Source organism: Aquarana catesbeiana, linkage group LG06, assembly GCF_042186555.1.
Source record: "Aquarana catesbeiana isolate 2022-GZ linkage group LG06, ASM4218655v1, whole genome shotgun sequence".
NCBI classification, from domain to species: domain Eukaryota; kingdom Metazoa; phylum Chordata; class Amphibia; order Anura; family Ranidae; genus Aquarana; species Aquarana catesbeiana.
Genome location: NC_133329.1, coordinates 98,865,137 through 98,889,012, shown reverse-complemented (window position 1 = coordinate 98,889,012; position 23,876 = coordinate 98,865,137). Strand labels below are relative to the sequence as shown.

The window sequence follows — 23,876 nt, the reverse complement described above, 5'->3', positions numbered from 1 at the left end:
ACATGCTGGTAGGTCAATTGGCTCCTGTCTAAATTGGCCCTAGTATGTATATGTATGAATGTGGGTAAGGGACCTTAGATTGTAAGCTCCTTGAGGGCAGAGACTGGTTTGCATGTACAATAAAAATGTAATAGGTAACACTAGGGTAAAAGGTTATCTCCTAGCAGTCCTCAATATGAGCCCAACATGTAATAACAAGTGGCAAAGTTATGGGATATGGACACACTAGGCTAGGATAAAAGCCCAAACACAGGGATGTGGTCAGGCACTTGTCCTGACAGTATCAGTGCACAATATATATGCAAAGCGCTGCGTAAACAGACATCGCTATAGAAGTTACTGTAATAAAGAAATCATAAGGCTTCACGTTTGATATTTATTCGCTGCAACCCTTATTTTTTTATAATATATATACATACACACACATACATATTATACACACACATATATAAACACATACTTTAGTGCATATTTAAGATTTATTTAAAAAATATGGGTTTGATAAACCGTTGCACTAATATCTTGCGACCAAAAAAAAAAAAATTTCAACTACCACCATTTTATTCTCCAGGCTTTAAGAAAATATATAACTTTTTTTTTTTTTTTTAACCTAATCTTCAGACCTAAAATTGTGTATTTTATCATGTGTGAATAAATTAAAAAAATCATAAATAGCTCTGGCAGCAAAATGGTTACAGGGATAAAACATGAATGAATGTATTGCATACATTTGTATTTTTTTTTATTATTTTTCTCTCATATCCACGTTTGTCTGTAGCTAAAAAATTTGCTGTCCAACACTGCAGTGCATACGTGGGGCTATTTGTAACCAGCCGCCTTTGCCGATGTGCATCCAGTCCTGGGGTTTTGGTGTGCCTGGGAGGCACAGGTGCAGCGCCCAGCCCAGTCTGAGTCTATATGAGGCTGAATGCTGTACCTGGGCCGGATGATGCACCTCTGCCAGCCCGGCATACCAAAACACCATGATTGGATGGAACACGGGGGAAACAGCCTAAAAGGAACGCCAGGGAGGCTGCATTTCAGAAAACAAAAGCTGTTCTATTCACCCCGGCATCAGGCGAGCCGAGCGGCAGAGGACAGCTGAGGAGACACAAAAAAGCAACCAGCTGACTTCCTGTACCAGTAATCCCAAATATGAAAAATGACTAACCGTTATCTCGCTGCAGCACACAGACATACATGAGCGGCACAGGTCTCTGTACTTCTACATACATACAGGTCTCTGTGCTTCTACATACATACAGGTCTCTGTGCTTCTACATACATACAGGTCTCTGTGCTTCTACATACATACAGGTCTCTGTGCTTCTACATACATACAGGTCTCTGTGCTTCTACATACATACAGGTCTCTGTGCTTCTACATACATACAGGTCTCTGTGCTTCTACATACATACAGGTCTCTGTGCTTCTACATACATACAGGTCTCTGTACTTCTACATACATACAGGTCTCTGTGCTTCTACATACATACAGGTCTCTGTGCTTCTACATACATACAGGTCTCTGTGCTTCTACATACATACAGGTCTCTGTGCTTCTACATACATACAGGTCTCTGTACTTCTACATACATACAGGTCTCTGTACTTCTACATACATACAGGTCTCTGTACTTCTACATCCATCCATCCATCCAGCCTCTGTGCTTCTACATACATACAGTCTCTGTACTTCTACATACATACAGTCTCTGTACTTCTACATACATACAGTCTCTGTACTTCTACATACATACAGTCTCTGTACTTCTACATACATACAGTCTCTGTACTTCTACATACAGTCTCTGTACTTCTACATACAGTCTCTGTACTTCTACATACATACAGTCTCTGTACTTCTACATACAGCCTCTGTACTTCTACATACATACAGTCTCTGTACTTCTACATACATACAGTCTCTGTACTTCTACATACAGTCTCTGTACTTCTACATACAGTCTCTGTACTTCTACATACAGTCTCTGTACTTCTACATACAGTCTCTGTACTTCTACATACAGTCTCTGTACTTCTACATACAGCCTCTGTACTTCTACATACAGTCTCTGTACTTCTACATACAGTCTCTGTACTTCTACATACAGTCTCTGTACTTCTACATACAGTCTCTGTACTTCTACATACAGTCTCTGTACTTCTACATACAAAGCTCTGCAGGTTACAAGAGGCTCTTTTTATTTTAGGTGGAGCGCTCCCCAAACTGGAAGCAAATCATTTCTTATGTCTCAACAAGGAAAAAACGGACCATAGACTATTCACCGTGTTCAGATATAGGAAATAAACAGAACACATTGATGATTTTGTAACTGTGGTTTGACCGGAGGTTGTATGAAGACACCGGCTCCAAAAGCATTCACATCATTATCTGTTACATAATTACAAGCAGCAGGAGATTCCCCCTGCATGGAGATGCCTCTCTGTACACAGCCACAGGAGTGTGTCAATAAATCATAGACTTGGCAGCTCTGCAGAGAAGCAATATTCTCCTGGCGGCCATGTGTGTGCATCCCATAGCAGGGAGATGGGGGTGGGGATCCCACAGCAGGGAGATGGGGGGGGGGGGGGGGGGGATCCCACAGCAGGGAGATGGGGGGGGGGATCCCACAGCAGGGAGATGGGGGGGGGGGATCCCACAGCAGGGAGATGGGGGGGGGGATCCCACAGCAGGGAGATGGGGGGGGGGGATCCCACAGCAGGGAGATGGGGGGGGGGGATCCCACAGCAGGGAGATGGGGGGGGGGGATCCCACAGCAGGGAGATGGGGGGGGGGGGGGATCCCACAGCAGGGAGATGGGGGGGGGGGGGGGGGGATCCCACAGCAGGGAGATGGGGGGGGGGGATCCCACAGCAGGGAGATGGGGGGGGGGGGATCCCACAGCAGGGAGATGGGGGGGGGATCCCACAGCAGGGAGATGGGGGGGGGGGGATCCCACAGCAGGGAGATGGGGGGGGGGGGGATCCCACAGCAGGGAGATGGGGGGGGATCCCACAGCAGGGAGATGGGGGGGGATCCCACAGCAGGGAGATGGGGGTGGGGGGGGGGATCCCACAGCAGGGAGATGGGGGAGGGGGGATCCCACAGCAGGGAGATGGGGGTGTGTGCATCCCATAGCAGGGAGATGGGGGGGGGGGATCCCACAGCAGGGAGATGGGGGTGTGTGCATCCCATAGCAGGGAGATGGGGGGACGAGGACTGACACTCACCTTGACACTGGAATCCCTGCTTCCCGAAACCCCTGAAAGAGAACACAGAAAAGAGCGACTGTCATTTCACTGAACACAACATGATGCTTCTTAAAGGCAATCAACTGTCTTTTTAAACATTTCAGATACACTCACCGGCCATTTTATTAGGTACACCTGTTCAATTGCTTGTTAACAAAAATTGCTAAATCAGCCAATCACATGGCAGCAACTCAATGTATTTAGGCATCTAGATGTGGTGAAGACGGCTTGCCAAAGTTCAATCCTAAACCTGCAAGACAAAGGCATAATGAGCTAGTATGCATAGTATACTAGCTCATTATCTATTACTTACCTTAGATCGAAGCCCCCGCAGCGGTCCTCATTCACCGCTCCGGCCGTCGACATCACTCCTGGAGTTATCACGGGCTCCGGCGCTGTGATTGGCCGAAACCGCGATGACGTCACTTCCGCGCATGCGCATGGGAGCCGCCGGTAACGACACGGTCTAACTGAAGCTACGGCACGTACTGCCATTGCTTCAGTGCGCATGTGCCGATGACGTTGGCACATGGAAATAGAGGGGACATCTCCTAAACCGTGCAGGTGGCCGATGACTGTATGTGTGCAGGTTAAAGTGATCCTTGTCAGATGTACATTTGTATATAAATCTGGAATCACCCCTTCTTTCTACCTCCTTATTCCAGGGGGTGGACCGAGATACCCTAAACCAGACTCAAGAGCCTCGGTGCATTGGAAGATTCATCTAGTGCTAGCTCTAACGGCTTGTCCATACGAGCTTTGCACTCTGAAGAGTGATCCACATTCAGATTGCTCTTCAGAGAGCATTTGAGGGGAAGCATTGCATCTCCTCCTCACTGTTTGCCTTAATCTCTTGAAGCCCACACGAGCAAGCGATTGGTGGGGTGGTTGCAGAGTGCCCCCATTCGCCTGAACCATTCAGCAAGCAGTACCACCTGCAGGAAGAGACAGGAGGTATAATTTCTGCTGCAACCACAATGCTTTGCGTGAGTACACCCCCAGCCTCTGCAGCTAAGGGGGGGGGGGGTGTCAATAAAACTCTGGCCTATCCACAGGATTTTTCCACCCCCTCAAGCCGGCCATAGATGTGAACAAGCCCTCAAGCCAAAATTGCTCAATTCCCCCATCAACACAGTCAGTGGGAAATTGCCAGGCGTCCCCGCTGGGAGAACACAGTCAGTGGGAATCCCTCCGCAGAGCCAGGCTTCCCCGCTGGAAGAACACAGTCCTTACTGCTAGTAGCTATAATAGCCACTAGCAGTAATCAAATGTAAAATCAAACAGGCTGGTTGTTGATTAGTTAGAGATGCAACCACTAACTAATGGTCATGGGCTACCTTATTTTCACTTTATTGTATTTTCACTCTCAATCAAAAAACAACTTACACCCTGTGTGGCAGATCAACTGAATGTGTTGTCAACAGGTCGATTATTCCTATCAGTAGAGATCGATCAGAAAAGAATCCGATTATCAAAAGCATGCATGGCCACCATAACGTACAGCCCTACAGATAACCATTTCATTAGGGCCCCGGGTCGGTCGCTCTTAAGCCCGGGTTCATACCTATGTGAATTAGATGTGCGTTTCCGCACATCTAATTCGCATAGTAGGAGAATGTGACTGGCTTCCTATGGAGCCGGTTCACATATCTCCGGGGCGGCTGCGGTGCGCACTGCACAAAAACGCTGTGCGTCTTTGGCTGCGTTTCAGGGCCGAATTCAGGCATAGAATCGGCTCTGATTCGTCCCTGAAACGGTGAACAGGGACACACAGTGCTCCTGTGCGGTCCGCAGCGCATTATAGTGGGAACCCGGGCTCATACATTGTTTGAAGTCATGGCCGAGCAGTTCAACCTATTTCACAGATCTGGGAATTGATTTGTAGGCTGTGACTTTACATAATGATTTGGGCACATATTTGAACATCTATGCACCAACTGTTGATGTAGGTATTGACTCCCGCACCTTAAAGGGCAAATTTATTTGTAAAAAATAAATAAATAAATTGCTACACAATCCATGTTATAATTTAAATTAATGTGTAAACCTCAGACATAAAATATGAACAAAGCTAGTATGTTCTTGTATCAAATAAGACCACTAAGCCTAGGTTTACATTGTGGGTGAGAGCACCCAAGCTTTTTTTTCACTTTTCTCTTCCTTCATTGCACCACAATGTTGCTGATCTCCTGCAGCCACTTCCTGTCTACATGCACTCCAGCGATGGTTGCATGGCATTTTTAGGGCAGGTTCTCTGATGACAACAGTGGACTATACCTAAAATTATGTGTTAAAAAAGACACTTGTAGTCACCATCAAAAGCCTGAGTGACTGAGGGAGTGCCTTAACAAGGACCTTCATGGCGGGATCACCAGCTATTAAGCTTATATGAGATTTTAGTGAATGGGTTTACATATACAGTACTTTAACACCTTCCCATCACCCATACGTGGCGGTACGGAGGTGGGCCTTACTCCGTGCTGCCACAATAATGCATTGCTGGTTTGCACCCAACCACAGAGTAACATCTTGCAGTCACAGTAGGACAGGCTCTGAATGACAGGTGGCTTCAGATGGTGTCAGAAGATGGAGGCACAGGCAATTGTGTCATCACAGGGAAGGAGAGTGCAAAACCTGGAAGAGACAGGTGGTCCCCTGATAATGGCAGAAGAAGATGGTGATACAGGCAAGTGTGTCATCACAGGTAAGGAAGGGGGGGGGGGGGCTGGAAGAGACAGGTGACCCCAGATGATGTCAGAAGATGATGGTGGCACAGGCAATAGTGTCATCACAGGGAAGGGTAGTGCAAGAACCTGGAAGAGAATGGTGGCCACCGATAATGGCAAAAGAAAGTGTGTCATCACAGGGAAAGGGGGGGGGGGGGGGGAGGACCTGAAAGAAAGAGGTGGCCCCAGAAGATAATGGCAGCACGGGCAATTGTGCCATAACAGGGAAGGGTAGTGCAAGAACCTGGAAGAGACAGGTGGTCCCCTGATAATGGCAGAAGAAGATGGTGATACAGGCAAGCGTGTCATCACAGGTAAGGAAGGGGGGGGGGGGGAGGCTGGAAGAGACAGGTGACCCCAGATGATGTCAGAAGATGATGGTGGCACAGGCAATAGTGTCATCACAGGGAAGGGTAGTGCAAGAACCTGGAAGAGACAGGTGGTCCCATATGCTGTGAGAAGAAGATGGTGGCAAAGGAGAACGTGTCATCACAGGGAAAGGGGATGCAAGAAACAGGTAGCCCTAGATGATCGCAGAAGAAGATGGTGGCACAGGTAAGGGGGGGGGGGGGGGGGTGCAACAACCTGGAAGAAACAGTTGGCCTCTAGATGATGGCGGCACAGGTAAGGGGGGGGGGGGGGTGCAACAACCTGGAAGAAACAGTTGGCCTCTAGATGATGGCGGCACAGATATCACATGTCAGAAGATGGTGGCAAAGGACTGGGTGTAGTGGCGGGTCCCTACAGGACAGTGCTGGGCATGTGACTAGGCTTTGTGTGCATAATAGGGGGGGTACAAACCCCAGAAAGCACTATAACAATTAGCAATAACGTTTGGTTTTTGCAATGGAGTGAGAAAGATTTATTGTAGCCCCCCCCCCATGCCTGGTGAACTTAGCTGCTTATTTAGCTTGCTCATTTACTTTGTATCCTTACTCATCATCAGAATATTAATACGGTGCTATGTCGGAGTACAAACAATCCACTGCAGGCAGAAGACCCAAAGAGCATTGTTACTGTGAACACACAAGAGAAATGAAGGGAAAACCACAGCAAAACCGATTGTATCTCAGCAGATGCTTCAAAAATAGCAGCAGTTACAACATGTGGGCGGCAAGACAAGGATCGGGTGTAAAGAAATGCCAAATTCCAAGGGCCTCAAAGACTTGTGAATAGGTGAAGGCACCGAGAAGTAAACCCTTCTGGAGAGGACGGCACTGTGCAAATCATCTACAGTTTGGGCTACCAACTGGCTTCAGCTGCAAAACGTTACCGGCGTCTGCAATGCAGAGTCATACTAAGCAAGATGTTGTGCAGCTGCATTTCAAAAGTCATTTTCATGGTTTCTGAAACCTGCAGCTTCTATTAACCCCTTTGGTACCAGCCTGTGTACACCTGCTCCTCCTGAGGACACTGGACCGAAAAAAAAAATGCATCTTTTTTTTGACAGGGTCCTCTTTTGGTGGTATTTAATAAACACTGTGTGGTTTTTTTATTTAACTATACAGAGGAATGACGACTAAAATTTATATTTATATATATATATATATATATATATATATATATATATATATATATATATACATATACACACACACACACATATATATATATATATATATATATATATATATATATATATATATATATATATATATATATATATATATATATATATATATATATATATATATATATATATGTGTGTGTGTGTGTGTATATATATATATATATATATATATATATATATATATATATATATACACATACATATACACATATATGTATACACACACACATACATACATATATATATATACACACACACACACACACACACACATACACACACACACACACACACACACACACACACACACACACAGTGTCTCACAAAAGTGAGTACATCTCTCACATTTTTGTAAATGTATTATATCTTTGTGACAACACTGAAGAAATGACACTTTGCTACAATGTAAAGTAATGAGTGTACAGCTTGTATAACAGTGTAAATTTGCTGTCCCCTCAAAATAACTCATCACACAGCCATTAATGTCTAAATCACTGGCAACAAAAGTGAGTACACCCCTAAGTCAAAATGTCCAAATTGCGCCCAAAGTGTCAATATTTTGTGTGGCCACCATTATTTTCAGGCACTGCCTTAACCCTCCTGGGCATGGAGTTCACCAGAGCTTCACAGGTTGCCACTGAAGTCCTCTTCCACTCCTCCATGATGACATCACAGAGCTGGTGGATGTTAGAGACCTTGTGCTCCTCCTCCTTCTATTTGAGGATGCCCCACAGATGCTCAATAGGGTTTAGGTCTGGAGACATGCTTGGCCAGTCCATCACCTTTACCCTCAGCTTCTTTAGCAAGGCAGTGGTCACCTTGGAGGTCTGTTTGGGGTCGTTATGTTGAAATACTGCCCTGCAGCCCAGTCTCCGAAGGGAGAGGTTCATGCTCTGCTTCAGTATGTCACAATACATGTTGGCATTCATGGTTTCCTCAATGAACTGTAGCTCCTCAGTGCCGGCAGCACTCATGAAGCAGCAGACCATGACACTCCCACCACCATGCTTGACTGTAGGCAAGACACGCTTGTCTTTGTACTCCTCACCTGGTTGCCGCCACACACGCTTGACACCATCTGAACCAAATATGTTTATCTTGGTCTCATCAAACCACAGGACATGGTTCCAGTAATCCTTAGTCTGCTTGTCTATCAGCAAACTTTTTGCAGGCTTTGTGCATCATCTTTAGAAGAGGCTTCATTCTGGGACAACAGCTATGCAGACCAATTTGATGCAGTGTGCGGCGTATGGTCTGAGCACTGACAGGCTGCCCCCTACCCCTTCAACCTCTGCAGCAATGCTGGCAGCACTCATTCATCTATTTCCCAAAGACAACCTCTGGATATGACGCTGAGCATGTGCACTCAACTCCTTTGATCGACCATGGTGAGGCCTGTTCTGAGTGGAACCTGTCCTGTTAAACCGCTGTATGGTCCTGGCCACCGTTCTGCAGCACAGTTTTAGGGTCTTGGTAATCTTCTTATAGCCTAGGCTAGTGGTTCTCAACGCCTGTCCTCAGGACCCACTAACAGGCCAAGTTTGCAAGATAACTGAAATACATCACAGGTGATACAATTTGCTGCTCAGCGATTGCAGTATTCTAGTCTGCATTACCCCAAGGTAATACTTAAAATCTGGCCTGTTAGTGGGTCCTGAGGACAGGAGTTGAGAACCACTAGCTTAGGCCATCTTTATGTAGAGCAAAACATTTTTTTTTTCAGAGCGTTCTTTGCCATGAGGTGCCATGTTGAACTTCCAGTGACCAGTATGAGAGAGTGAGAGCGATAGCACCAAAGTTAACACACCTGCTCCCCATTCACACCCAAGACCTTGTAACACAGGGGGATTCCCCCTGAGGAAGATACGTAATCTCCCTTGTATCAACATGCGTTGGGGAGGGGAATGGACATTGCAGGAGACAGCTGGTCTGTCTCACAGAGTTGGAGCATACGACCTCACCTATATCCCGGCGATTTTAAGGCACGATTTAGAGCGGTGCACTAAAGCACAAAACCCATCTGAGTACCCTGTACTAGGGCTTTGTTTGCATAAATTAAAACCTTTTTAAATGATATCACACTATGGAGTTTATTTTTGCCGTTTATATGTGAGGAGGCATCATCATTGAGCAGTTTGGAACCTTGCAACTAACCTGGAATCCTATTAAGGTAAATCAGAAGCGTGTATTGACCAAACTTAATTATGAGGTCACATGCTCTGAGGTGAGGGGCCATTACCTAAGTGTAGGGAGCACCAGCGTGAGATCACTACGATCGATCTTTATGATCATGGTCACCAATCAAGTCACATTATTTATTTAATATTGTTTTAACAAGGACTTTATATTAATTTGAACTGTGTGTGTAACATATATATATTTTTTTTTATTTTGTTAATACATGATAGTATGGGACGTGATTAGTGCTAGCAGCTATCAGTATATCACTGAGAGATGGGGGAGATTTTATCCGGTAGCTCGCAAGACCTTTACATTTGTATGATCTGAACCCTTGTTTCTGGTCACTGACCTAGAAAATGTTGCAGGCACGGGATCATTTGAACAACCAGACAATTAGTACCGGTATTTCTAAAAGGGAAGTTGGCAAAGACAACAATTGCTTTAAAGGACAACAGAAGACTAGACACCAAAATAATGAATGAATAATGTGTGAAGGGATACAAAAAGTCACAAAAGGTTACAAAGCGCCAGCTCTGTAGTCCTACATGAAGCCTGCTTTTGACACAAAGATGCACCTGTGTGTTCATGATACCAACTAGCCTTTAGCCCTGGTTCACGTTGATGCAATTTGACATGCCAAATCAGCAGCTATTGCCCGCAATGGAACCGGGCAAAATCGGTGCGACGCAGACTTTGCGGCGCCGCACCAGATTCCCAAAAGTAGTTTCTGTACTACTTTGAGCCCTTTCACACTGGGGCGGTTTGCAGGCGCTATTGCGCTAATAATAGCGCCTGCAAACCGACCCGAAAGTGCCGCTGCTTGCATTCCAGTGTGAAAGCCCCGAGGGCTTTCACACTGGAGCGATGCGCTGGCAGGACGGTAAAAAAAGTCCTGCCAGCAGCATCTTCGGAGCGGTGAAGGAGCGGTGTGTATACCGCTCCTTTACCGCTCCTGCCCATTGAAATCAATGGGACGGCGCAACTATACCGCCGGCAAAGCGCCTCTGCAGAGGCGCTTTGCGGTGGTATTTAACCCTTTCTCGGCCGCTAGCGGGGGGTAAAACCGCCCCGCTAGCGGCCGCATACCGACGGTAAAACGCCGCTAATAATAGCGGCATTTTACCGCCGACGCCGCCCCCCGCCCCAGTGTGAAAGGGCTCTTTTGGCAAATTCAGGTGCGATTTCAATAGACATCTATGCAGGAAACCGCACAGATGTCTCTGAAATCGTTGGACTGACATGCGGGAATGAAATTGTGCGCGTTCAGCTGAACTCAAACAATTTCAATCCCGCAGCAGTGTGAACCTGCGCTAACACACAATGCAATCCGATTCATCAGACTCCATGAGTCCATGCACAAAATGCTGTAAACAAAGTGACCCTGTCACTAGTTGAAGGTAGTTAGCCCAGCACCACCCTGTATAGAGAAACAGCACCAATTACCTGACCCGTGTCTAATCTTTGCTCTGTTGCAGAACTACAGCCACGGCTGCTTTCAGAATCTTCCAGGTGCGCAAGTTATCACGTGCCCTGCTGCTTGTTGTGGATCCTCTTTAAAACCCATATACGCTATTGCAGAAAATAGTAGACACACACAGGAGGTCGATGAATGTAACCACATCGTAACCACATCGGTCAGCAGGGGGCGCCCTATCCTACACTGGTGGTCGTAGCTCTGCAAAACAAGAGTGCTGCAGGTCTGATTTGTTTTAAGACACAACAGGGCCACTTTAAAGGAAACTGAAATCGCATTACAGGTGTGAAGTTGGCCTAGCACACAGGTAACAGACATTTTGGGGGTCATCCCTCTCCAACTAATGATCCCCCAATGTACACTCTACCTGCATCAGGGGCACCCCATTCCAACGCATGCACTGCATGGATCTAAATAAACATGCATTGCGGTGCTGAGTTGGCCACAGAGCAGGTCAGGTAAATCCCCATAGGAAGTGAAGGGGTGGTGTAATACATGTTAAAACATGCACAAGTAGGCATTAAAGGACCCTTTATCCTGGGTTCACATATATGTGATGTCAGACATTCAATGCGAGCCGCACCACATTGGAGTGCCGATCACATGTGATGTCTGTGCAATGCGAATTCAGCCACACAGTTGTATGATTGAACTTGCACTGGATTCGCACGAAAATAGCGCAGGAACCTTTTTTTTTCCCCCCCACGCTGGAATCGGATCACATTGGTGTTCACATCCATGGGATCCAATTCCTGTCCGAATTCTCAGTTCACACTGCAATCCGATCTGGGGGTGTCATTAACTTTGTATTGACACCCACAGCGGTTCGCAGAGGGCAGTGTGAACTGCCTGCAAGTGAGATGCGATGCGGGAACCGAACTGGAATCACGCTTGTTCCCGCATCGCATATGTGCGATGTGTGTGTGTGAACCCAGTGCTAAAGGGAAAATGTGCCCTGCTTGTCTTTTTAGAACTACAAATCCCAGAAGGCCACACTTCTAGCTGGCTGACAGAAAATGCTGAGGTTTATCACACTCAAAAGCAGGGTGGATTTGATTTAAATCAACTCAATTTAAATCATAATTATTAAAGAGCAACTGTCCTGCAGCGTCTCCTCCTCTGACCCGCTGTTGACTCACCGACAGTCCCATTCACTTTAATGGGACGGCTGGTGAAGCAGCAGTGACACAACAAGATGAGGGACATGGTGGCAGCAGGTGAGTGGATGCCCGCTAACAGGCGCTGCCATGATGGATCTGAAATGACAGGTGCTCTTTAAATGTGAGGACTTATTCTTTAATATTTGCAAACAAAATGAAGGTTTCCTATTTAGAATAAAAAGCTGTCAGGTTAGTAAAACAGCGATATCAGAACCGGTTCAATCATACAGTTTGTAGTGTACATAGATTTGCAAAACAATGGGATAAAGGAATATTCCTGAACTTTGTTTTATTTCATGGTTAGTGTGAAATTGTGTGAATGCATCAATGCAGTGGATGTTATCTCAGCTTGGATTCACTGAATGAGTTTACCAAAAATGTAAATATTGCAGAATATACAGCCTCATGCTACATAACTAAGCTCCATTTCATGTTGAATAAACTGAATTATTAATGTATCTTAAATAGATTTTTACTCCAAAAGAATTTTATATAAATAAATTTAATAAAAATCAAAATAATCCGGATAAAAAAAAAATAAAAAAAATAAAACAGATTTTTATCCACCCTGCTCAAAAGCCAATATTACAAGAATCTATTTGCTGTATAACAAATTTGTGCAAAGTGTAATTCATTGCAACCTGATTGTGACAATCTGTTTGGTATGCGGATCTTCAAATGCAGTGTGGTCAATAAAAGAGCAAAAATACAGCACAAGGAGCAAATCTGTTCCAATGTGCTAACAAGAAGCATGCTGATAGGAGGAGAGAGAGTGGCAAAGCTATGAGCTCATCACTCTGCTGCTTCTCCTTCACTGTCCAATCACAGGCTGCGGCAAGTTCAGGGGAACCTGGGCTCAGAGGAAGTGGGTTGAATATTGCTTGTCATCAGGCTGAGGATATCTAGAGGCAGAAAAAAGTACAGCAGGGGAAATCTCTGGGATTGAAGGTAATGACCTATTGGTTTTCATTTTGTTCATTTTGGCTGAACCTCTACTTTAGGCTCCATTCACACTTGTGTGACATGTCATGTGACTATGGACATGACAAGTCACAGCCATTCTTTTCAATGATCATTGTGACTTAAAGGAGAAACATAGCCAAAGCTTGTTTGGCTGGGCTTCTCTGGGTCAGAGGATTGCAATCAGTTTAGCACTCCTGTGACCCGTTTTCAGCAGAGAGCGGGCTGACATCACAGATATCAGTCCAGGCTCCGCTTCATCACAACCACCAAGTCTGGATCTATCAGGTGCCCGAGACGGCCGCTCCGACCCCCCTCCACAGCTCAGCTCTCCAATGAGTGAGGTGGAAGAAGAGCAGAGAGCTATAACTGACAGTCTGCAGCTTTCTGCTCACGGAGCTCTGAAAACCGAGTTATCGGCGGTGTTCGATCGCTCGGTTTTCAGTGAAGAGGCGCCAGGGGACAGATGCAGCATCAGACCGCTGCTGCATCCACCTAGGCAAGTATTAATCAGGAAAAAAAAATTCCTTTACCTCTCTTTTAAAGTCGCAGCGATTTTAAAAACGTGCCTGCAATACTTTGGTGCGACTGAGTGTAAAGTCACGCCGAAAGTCGCATCAAAACTGCGCTAGTGTGAACAGAGCCATATTCAAATGCTATCCATAGGTTCACATAACGTAGGTCATTCAGAACCGCTGCCTATATATTGTTTACATCCTTCCCCAGCCCTGAAGGAGTCATTTGCTAGGCAACGACACTACAAGTACAGAATGACTGAGGGCATTCTGCTGCCAACGAATGACTCTCAGGGCCGAGGGGGGGCCCAAGATGTAAACAATGTGTAGACAGCAGCGGTGAAGGTCATTCGGCATGCATGCCCCTACCAAGTGAATGACTCACTCAGAGCCAGGAGGCCGACGTAAACACAGACGAGGAGAAGGCAGCTGCGGTGGTGCAGGTATAGAATGGCCACGGCCTTCAGTCACTCTGAATAAATGAAAGCCGTGGCCATTCCACACCTGCGCCGCTGCCTACACATTGTTTGTGGTTACATCTCCACTGGACCCTGAATTCAATAGTAAGCGGTGCATATGGACGTGCCCACTAAGGGCCGGTTTACAATGCCGGCACACCAGAGCAGTTTTTTAGGTAAGCCGGAAGTAGTGGGCGGTGTGGCGCACATTTAATCGCATCACACAGCTTCCCTTTTCTTTCGAACCTTATGTGACGTACACGAAGTGACACTTCATTCATGTCACCATACAGCAGCACGGTGCATTGAGCTGCTGTAAGTACACGTGGCACCTTCCTGTGTGCTGTGATAAAATTCATCACGTCTGTATTTTATCGCAGCTCTGGGCTGCACGGCAGTGCGAACGTGCCACGTAGAACACAGCGGGGGAAAAACGCCAGTCTCCGCACTGTGTGAACAGGAACTTCAACATTTATTCAAATGCTTACATAAAATACGGCCAATCGGGCTGCAGGCGAAGATTTTTCTTCCAAGCTAAATGCTACAGACCAAAACGCAGCTGTGGGATAAAATCCTGTTCTACTCACATCTGTTTAAAACTGTACGCAGTGTGATCTACTTACCTTGCGTCCTAATAGCAGGAATGCACAGTTAGAAAATGGACCGATCGATCGCCGACCAACGAAACAGCGTTCGTTGGTCAAAATCGTTGCCAACATTAACTAATCAAAAAAAAAAAAAAAAAAAATCTTTAAAAGAGCAATCGATTTCATACGTAGTGTTGACTAGGGATGAGTCCGATGTTCGAGTCGAACGTAAGTAACATCGGGTGTTCGCCGCAAATTCGAAAGCCGCAGAACACCGTTAAAGTCTATGGGACATTAACATGAAAAACCAAAAGTGCTCATTCTAAAGGCTTATATGCAATTTATTGCCATAACAAGTGTTTGGGGACCCGGGTCCTGCCCCAGGGGACATGTATCAATGCAAAAAAAAGTTTTAAAAACCGACAAAACAATAAAAATGAAACATTCCTTTAAATATCGTGCCTGGGGGGTGTCTATAGTATGCCTGTAAAGGGGCGCAGTTTTCTCATGTTTAGAACAGTACCACTGCAAAATGACATTTCTAAAGGAAAAAAGTAATTTAACACTGATCGCGGCTATAATGAATTGTCGGGTCTCAGCAATATAGATAAAACTCATTAAAAAAAAACGTCATGGGTCCATTCCCCCCCCCCCCGTTCATTACCAGGCCCTTTGGGTCTGGTATGGATATTAAGGGGAACCCCGAACCAAAAATTTTTTTTTTTTAATTGCGTGGGGGTCCCTCCAAAATCTGTACTAGGCCCTTCAGGTCTGGTATGGATATTAAGGGGAAACCTGCGCCAAATTAAAAAAAAAAAAAAAAGGCGTAGCCCCCCCCAAAATTCATACTAGACCCTTATCCGAGCATGCAACCTGGCAGGCCGCAGGAAAAGAGGATGGGGGGGATGCTTTGGAGTCACCCCCAAAGCACCTTGTCCCCACTCAAGTTGATGGGGACAAGGGCCTCATCCCCACAACCCTTGTCCAGTGGTTGTGGGGGTCTGCAGGCAGGGGATTATCGGAATCTGGAAGCCCCTTTAACAAGGGGAACCCCAGATCCCAGCCTCCCACCCTATGTGAATTGGTAACAGGTACATTGTACCCCTACCATTTCACAAGAAAACAAAAGGGTAAAAAAAAGAGACACTTTGGGACAAGTCCTTTATTAGAAGATAAAATAAAAATGTCCCACGATTTAAATTCATCTCACGCCGCCCGACGAGCTGGAAAAAGAAAGAAAAAAGCCGCAACAGCTCCGCCTCAATGGGAGGCTCCCGCCGAGTGATGCTTCTTCTCGGTGACAGCTGTTATATAGCTGAGGGCGGGGTACCTGGGTGTTTTGAATCGATTTCTAAATGCTCTGCTAAAATGACAAATCACAAAACACGAATTTTAGATGCTATTCATTTTAATGGCATCTAAAAAAAAAAACACGGTACCATTCTGCTGCGATAAATCGAGCTGCAATCGAAGCAAAGCTTGTCGCCCGAAAGAAGCTTCTGATCCTTTTTTTCTGCAACAAGCTCCACGCAATGCGATTTGCCGCAGATGCATGGCAATTTATCGTGAGACAATCGCGGTACGATTGCACCGCAATTTAATGTGCCATTAAAATGAATGGCATCTGAAATTCACGTTGTGCAATTTGTAATTTTAGCAGAGTGTCTTCAAATTGCAGGCAGGATTCAAATCGCCCAGGTGCGATTGCAGCCCAAGGCTGAATTCACTCTGCAGGATGTGTTTTTCTGGTGCATTTTGTGGCACGGTTTGCAATTTTTTCACATGCGTTTTTACCCATTTTTAATATGGTTTTGATGCATTTCGCATTTTTGTAGATGTGTTAAAGTGATTTTAAAGTCTCGTTTTTTTCTTTTCCCTATTAAAATAACATGTTATACTTACCTGCTCTGTGCAGGGGTTTTGCACAGGGCAGCTCCTGGCCCCTCCCTCCTGTTGAGTGCCCCAACATCAAGCAGCTTGCTATGGGGGCACCCGAGCCAGGCCACAGTTCCGTGTGTCCATTCAGACACAGAGTTGTGGTTCGGCACTGCCGCCCCTCTTTCCCGATTGGCTAACTGAGTTTTATTGACAGCCGCGAGAGCCAATGGCGCCACTGCTGTGTCTCAGCCAATCAAAAGGGGAAGTTCCGGACGAAAGAGGCACTTGTGGACAACGCTGGATAGGGATGAGCTCAGGTAAGTATTAGACCCCTTTCACACTGGGGCGCTTTTCAGACGTTTCAGAGCTAAAAATAGTGCCTGAAAAGCACCTCTCAAGCCACCCCAGTGTGAAAGCCTGAGTGCTTTCACACTGGGGTGATGTGCCTGCAGGACAGGAAAAAAAAATTTTGCAAGCAGTATCTTTGGGGGTGGTGTGGGATCGGTGTATACCCACTCCCAAAACACCCTGCCCATTGAAATTAATGGACAGCGCTGCCAAATCGCCTGCAAAGGGATTGGCAGCGCCGCAACACGGGGCGCTATTAACCCTTTCTTTGGCCGCTAGCGGGAGTTAAAAGCACCCCTATACCAGCAGTAAAGTGCCTCTAAAGCTAGCGGCGCTTTACTGCTAACGCCCACACCGCCCCAGTGTGAAAGGGGCGCTTTACTGCTAACGCCCACACCGCCCCAGTGTGAAAGGGGTCTTAGGGGGGCTGCTACACACAGGTTTTTTTTATCCTAATGCATAGAATGCATTAAGATAAAAAAAAAAAACTTCTGCCTTTACAACCACTTTAATGTTGCTAGGAGGAGAGGTCTGTAGTCAAGCAGTAAAACGCACCAAAGAACACACGTACATGCGATTTTCATGCGCTTTTGATGTGATTCCATTGAGGTCTATTAAGCCGAAAATGCACTGTGATGCGTGTAAAAAAAAAAAAAAAAAAAAGTCCCTGCACTCCAAAACATGCACTGGTGGAAACTGTATAGATGTGAACGTGAGCCATATGAACTAATGTTATATGGACTGTAGTGCGTTTCTGCAAATGCACACCTAACATGGCTGCACCCTTAGTAACGCAGTGACCAGATTCTTCCCATTTACCAATTTAGAACAGTATAGAAATAGGAGAGGGTTGATTTTTGGTTGCTATAGGTTACCGTGCGACATAAGGACCAATGTAGCTCAGCAGTCCCATTACTGCAAGTAAGCCAGGGTGCTGCTATCGCATTACCAAATAAAACCGCATTTTAATCCAAGTTGGGGGCCATCATCTGCCTATCGTCATCGCCGAGCAGCTGGAATCCCGTCACTACGAAGGGCATCTCATTCATACCGCCGCTGTCATTCATTAAAGACTCTCCCGCTAATCTGGAGGCACAAATGGAACGCTGCGCTCGTAAAAAATCCCTTACTTAAGCCACAATGGCTGCGTTACTAATGCAGTCCGCCGTGCTGGGTCTTCCCAAACGGCGTTCCTTCACATCTCCGGGGCTATAACCTGCACTGGAACCAGGAGGAGGAGAAGGAGGGGGGGGGGGGGGGGAGACGGAGGATTGTGGCAGTGTCAGCCAGCAGCATATCCAGCCATGGGTGACAGAGGAATCTATTACTACAGCAGCTATTCACAATGCAGTGAAGTTTCCTGTGTGTGTGTGTTTGCACCAGGAACTGATGTTAATCGCTAAGATACCAAGAGGAAAACGAGCGTCCCATTAACACCATCATCCCTCGATCATCCCCTCCGGTGTGCCGTGCAATCCTCAGCACTGCACCGGTCCCCCTGCAATGTCAACAGTCACAAGTAACCACAGTTCTACAACATGGATGACACTCAACGCCAAAAAAAAAAAAAAAAAAAGCCCATCTCTATTCAATCGGTTCAGCAAACAAGCACCTCGATCATTCTGCCAGAAAACGTATTGGCTTTGCGAAGACACGAGTAAACACAACAGGAACCGCAGCAAGAACTAACAGCCCGGGGAGAATGTTCACACTTACAGTTACAACACTGAAAACAACATTGAAAACAACATTGAAACCGGAATACCGAGATGCAAATTAGAGAAGGAAGCACGGGCCCGCAGCTTGGCACATCACCGCTGGGGTTATTAACTCTGCCAGGGTCAGTCACCAGGCTATGCAAAACAAAGTGCCAATCAGCAATAATCCGTCATCACTCCGACAGCTGCAGAATGACGCTGGCATCTGGTTGCTAAGGGTTACTGCACTTCTGCGTCTTATCACTAGGGGCAACCTCTGTTGTGGAACTACAAGTCCCATGAGGCATTGCATATTGGGATCTGTCGTTTGCCGAGGCTTATCACCCCCCCCCCCCCCCCCCCCCCCCAGGCTATAGCGACTTAGAAAGCGTGCGCTCCCTGCTTATGCAAACCTTTTAGATTTATTTAATAAGGAAAAGTGCAGCAGCCACAACCACTAAGCCACCAGCAGCCCTCAGCACTCCTCCAACACTACATTTTAAAAAAGGCCGGAGCTGATTGGTTGTCATGGGTTACTGCATTTCAAGCATCCGCCATGCAAAGCACTACTTATGTCCTTCATGTCACAGTGGCGCTATAAACATGTGCGGCGTCAGTGAAAGTTCCAAGCAAAGTGAGAGGTTAACCGTGACGTGTAATCATGCATCCTCTGCTTAATATGCACCACAGCATCTGTGTGCAGATCCCACGTGAAGCACAAGTCATTCTCAACTAAAACGCTGAGAAGTTCAGCAAACCACAGCAGCCAATCGGCTTCCACTTGCAAAAGGTAACGGCTAACGTTGGCCCTACCCAGAATGATTTTACATAGGAATGTACAGTCGATCGCTTTACTGTCTGGGAGAAAAACACAATCACAAGAGCAAATAGATGGTATGACATGTAATACACGACAGTCCTATTGATTCATCGACTTCCCTACTATCGCATTTTCTGTTCAGACTGATATGAATAATTACAACGAAATAGACTGACTTTGCACAAAATTGATCAATGACACACTATGTTATCTTTTCGATAATTCACAGATTGGATCGTATTGTCCATCTCTGAGAATTGTTTGGAGTTCAGAGAAAGTAATGTCACCAGCACACCAGGATCTCTAAAAAGGGTGCAAAGCTTAAGGCTGGGTTCGCAATAGCAGGAGATTTTGATTGGCTCTCTATGGAGCCTGTTCACATATCTCCGCAGCGGGTCCGGTGCGTCTTTTGGTCTGTTTCAGCCCAAAATTCGGGCTGAAATCGGACCTGAACCGGTGAACCAGAATGCACCGAACCCCTGCTGTGAGCCAGCCCATATGTGAACCCAGTCTTAATCAGCGATCACATGGTTCCAGCAGAAAGCAACGTTTTGGAGCCAAGCAGGACCCCTTCATCAGGCATGAGGGGGTCCTGCGGGGCTCCCCAAAGTTGCTTTCTGCTGTAATGATGTGATCGCCGATTAAAGCTTTGGACCCATTTTTGGAGATCCTGGTGATATTACCTTCTCTGACTACACACGGTTTCAGCCAATGATCGCTTCAGCAACCATTTATAAATACAGCCATCTCTACAGGAATGCGTGCGTTGGGAATATTGCATTGGAATTGTTTGGGGTTCATTCACATCATCCTGATCAGATCATTACGTGTAGGGCTCATTCACACCGATCAGATCATTCAATGTAGGGCTCATTCACACCGTCCCGATCAGATCATTACGTGTAGGGCTCATTCACACCGCCCCAATCAGATCATTACGTGTAGGGCTCATTCACACCACCCCAATCAGATCATTACGTGTAGGGCTCATTCACACCGCCCCGATCAGATCGTTACGTGTAGGGCTCATTCACACCGCCCCAATCAGATCGTTACGTGTAGGGCTCATTCACACCACCCCAATCAGATCATTACGTGTAGGGCTCATTCACGCCGTCCCGATCAGATCATTACATGGAGGGCTCAATCACACCGCAATCCCCGCACTGAGTGTATGGTTACATGTTTGGATTACGCTTTTTGGCAATTTTTTTGACCACAAAAATGTATTTTGTGCATGAACATGTTTTTCCTTTCGCATTTATATGCGTTCTCTGTTGTGTTTACACATGTGCATGCCAATATCCGCAGTAGTGTGAAGTAGGGTGAAAACATTTGACTGCCCATGCGTTCAGGATGTATACCCAAAAGCAGCTGCTGCGAATGAGCCCATTGTGGATGCTGCATGGAATAAGCCCTGTGCTGTCACCGGGGTACAAGGTATATCGAAAAAACACCTTGACGTTTTTGAAATATGACACAATCAAGTGCAACAGGCGTCCCCACAAGCTAGGACTACCGTAAACTGCACCAGGTAATCCCATTAGGAATAGACCCGGCTTATTAAGGCCCACATCTGGGGCAAAGTACAAGCTTGCTATGCAGTAGGGCTGTCCCCCTCAATGCTAACCTGGGGGGGAGAGATAGGCTGCGGGGAACAGAGCAAAAGAGGGGGAGAGGCTGCGGGGAACACAGCAAGGAGGGGGGGAAGAGGCTGCGGGAAATAGAGCAAGAAGGGGGGGGGAGAGAGGGGGGGGGGAGAGAGGCTGAGGGGAACAGAGCAAGAAGGGGGGAGAGAGGCTGAGGGGAACAGAGCAAGAAGGGGGGGGGGGGAGAGGCTGAGGGGAACAGAGCAAGAAGGGGGGGGAGAGGCTGAGGGGAACAGAGCAAGAAGGGGGGGGGGGGGAGAGGCTGAGGGGAACAGAGCAAGAAGGGGGGGGGAGAGGCTGAGGGGAACAGAGCAAGAAGGGGGGGGGGGGGGGAGAGGCTGAGGGGAACAGAGCAAGAAGGGGGGGGGAGAGGCTGAGGGGAACAGAGCAAGAAGGGGGGAGAGAGGCTGAGGGGAACAGAGCAAGAAGGGGGGGGGGGGAGAGGCTGAGGGGAACAGAGCAAGAAGGGGGGGGAGAGGCTGAGGGGAACAGAGCAAGAAGGGGGGGGGGGAGAGGCTGAGGGGAACAGAGCAAGAAGGGGGGGGGGAGAGGCTGAGGGGAACAGAGCAAGAAGGGGGGGGGGAGAGGCTGAGGGGAACAGAGCAGAGCAAGAAGGGGGGCGGGAGAGAGGCTGTGGGGAACAGAGCAAGAAGGGGGGGGGGGGGGGGAGGCTGAGGGGAACAGAGCAAGAAGGGGGTCGGGCTGCGGGGAACGCTCCTGCAACCTGGTAAGTGTTTTTTCCAGCCCCCCCAAGGCCTAAACAAGCAGTTAACCCCTGCAATGCAGGATTGTTCCTATGCACAGAGTTCAGCTTTAAAGAACAGTTCACACCATGCCCGCTCATGAATTGCACAGCAACACGCTATACGGTTCTGTGTGGTGCGATTTCAGCCCATTCATTTTGAAAGGGATAAAATTGCATGGCACTGCACCAAAGAAGTGCATGCACTAATATTTAAAAGGCCCTGTAACCGGATCGCATTGGTACTTTTTTACTTAGGCGCAGACAAATGTACTGCGTTTGCGACCTGCGTTTGAGGCATCATTAACTTTTTATTCCCAGCCGCTGCAGATCGCAAATGGAGCATATTTGGCATACGGTCTGAATCGCAGAGGGCAATCCTATACGGGGGGCGGGGGAGAGAGATATGAACTAAATCTGGTGCAGCTCTGCAAAGTAACCAATCAGCTTCCAGGTGGTATTGTCTTAATTGAATAAGCAGAACTTGGAAGCTGATTGGTTACAGCTGCAGCAGATTCTGTGGGCTCCAGTTTTAATTAAAAAAAAATGTTTTGCACTAGTAAAAGCTTATTTACAGCGCCCGGTCCATTTGCAGTGCGGTTTATTGGCATTTTTTTGGTACTGAGTCGCACTGTGCTGCGTTTCGATACGTTTGCATGCGGAAAAAAAAAAACGCAACACACTTTACTTTTTTTAACGCCGTGCATTCATTTTTCATTCATAGGCATTCAAGAAAAAAAAAAGTGCAAAACAACTGCTTGTGGTGTGAATGAGCCCCCAATGTGTGCCCTAGAGGGGTACTACACCCTGCCCAGTGTAGTGCCCGGGGACAGGTGCAGGAAATGGGCTGAGCTCCTCCCCGGGTCCCCCCCACTCTCTCACCAGATGAAGTCGGTGCAGTGGCTGCAGAAGGTGGGTTGCTTGAAGAAGCGCGCAGTGAACTTGTGGTCCTTCACCTCATGCACGTTCTTCTGGCGGAGGGCCCCCTTCCTGGCGAAGCGGTTGGTGGTCTCTTCCAGCTCTCCGTCGGCGGGGTCAGCCATGCTGAGCGGGGGTGGGAGGAGGAGGAGGAGGGGGGGCGCTGTGCACGGTGCTGCAGGCTGTGCGCTGCTCTCCGCTCTCCCCGGGCGCACTGCACTCGCCTCTGCACACAGCTGCTTCCCCGCACCAAGCGTCAGCCGAGCCACGCCCCCCTCATCTGCCTAGGCACGCCCCCTCCCTCCTAGCCGCGCCCACTCCCGCAGCGAGGACCACACAGTCCAGCGCAGCATCTTCTCTGTGATGGCAAACTTCCCTGCAAAATGCCAGCCGCCTGGCACTGATCCTGGCTGCATGGGCTTCACCTTGTATGAGTTCACCCTCAGGTATATTTTAATACATGTTGAAACTTTAAAGGGTAAGTTCCTTTAACTGCCACCCCCCACACACATTACTACTGGGGCATTTTTTCTTTTTTTTTTTTAATTCTCTGCACACTTGTTAAATTGGCATTTTATATATTTATAGCTATATAAACAATGTACAAATACATTTAAAAAATAATAATATTCTGCACACTTGTTAAATTGGCATTTTATATTTTTTTATATCTATATAAACAATGTAAAAAAATAATATTCTGCACACTTGTTAAATTGGCATTTTATATATTTATATCTATATAAACAATGTACAAATAAATGTAAAAAATAATATTCTGCACACTTGTTAAATTGGCATTTTATATATTTATAGCTACATAAACAATATACAAATAAATAAACAAAAAATTCTGCACACTTGTTAAATTGGCATTTTATATATTTATCTCTATATAAACAATGTACAAATAAATAAAAAAAATAATAATATTCTG

The 23,876-nt window shown here is 46.7% G+C and overlaps 1 protein-coding gene across 1 annotated transcript in view; it reads right to left on the bottom strand.

The window, feature by feature from the left end:
* The window catches only part of PRKCB (protein kinase C beta), a 323,981-nt gene extending 300,785 nt beyond the window's left edge, over positions 1-23,196 (bottom strand). Inside the window, exons 1-2 of the mRNA XM_073636508.1 lie at positions 22,904-23,196; positions 3,236-3,267 (exon numbers count right to left, since the gene is read on the bottom strand). Coding sequence (XP_073492609.1) covers positions 3,236-3,267; positions 22,904-23,064 — 193 coding nt within the window. The 5' untranslated portion in view covers positions 23,065-23,196. The remainder of the gene's footprint in view (positions 1-3,235; positions 3,268-22,903) is intronic.
* Between the last annotated feature and the right edge of the window lie 680 nt (positions 23,197-23,876).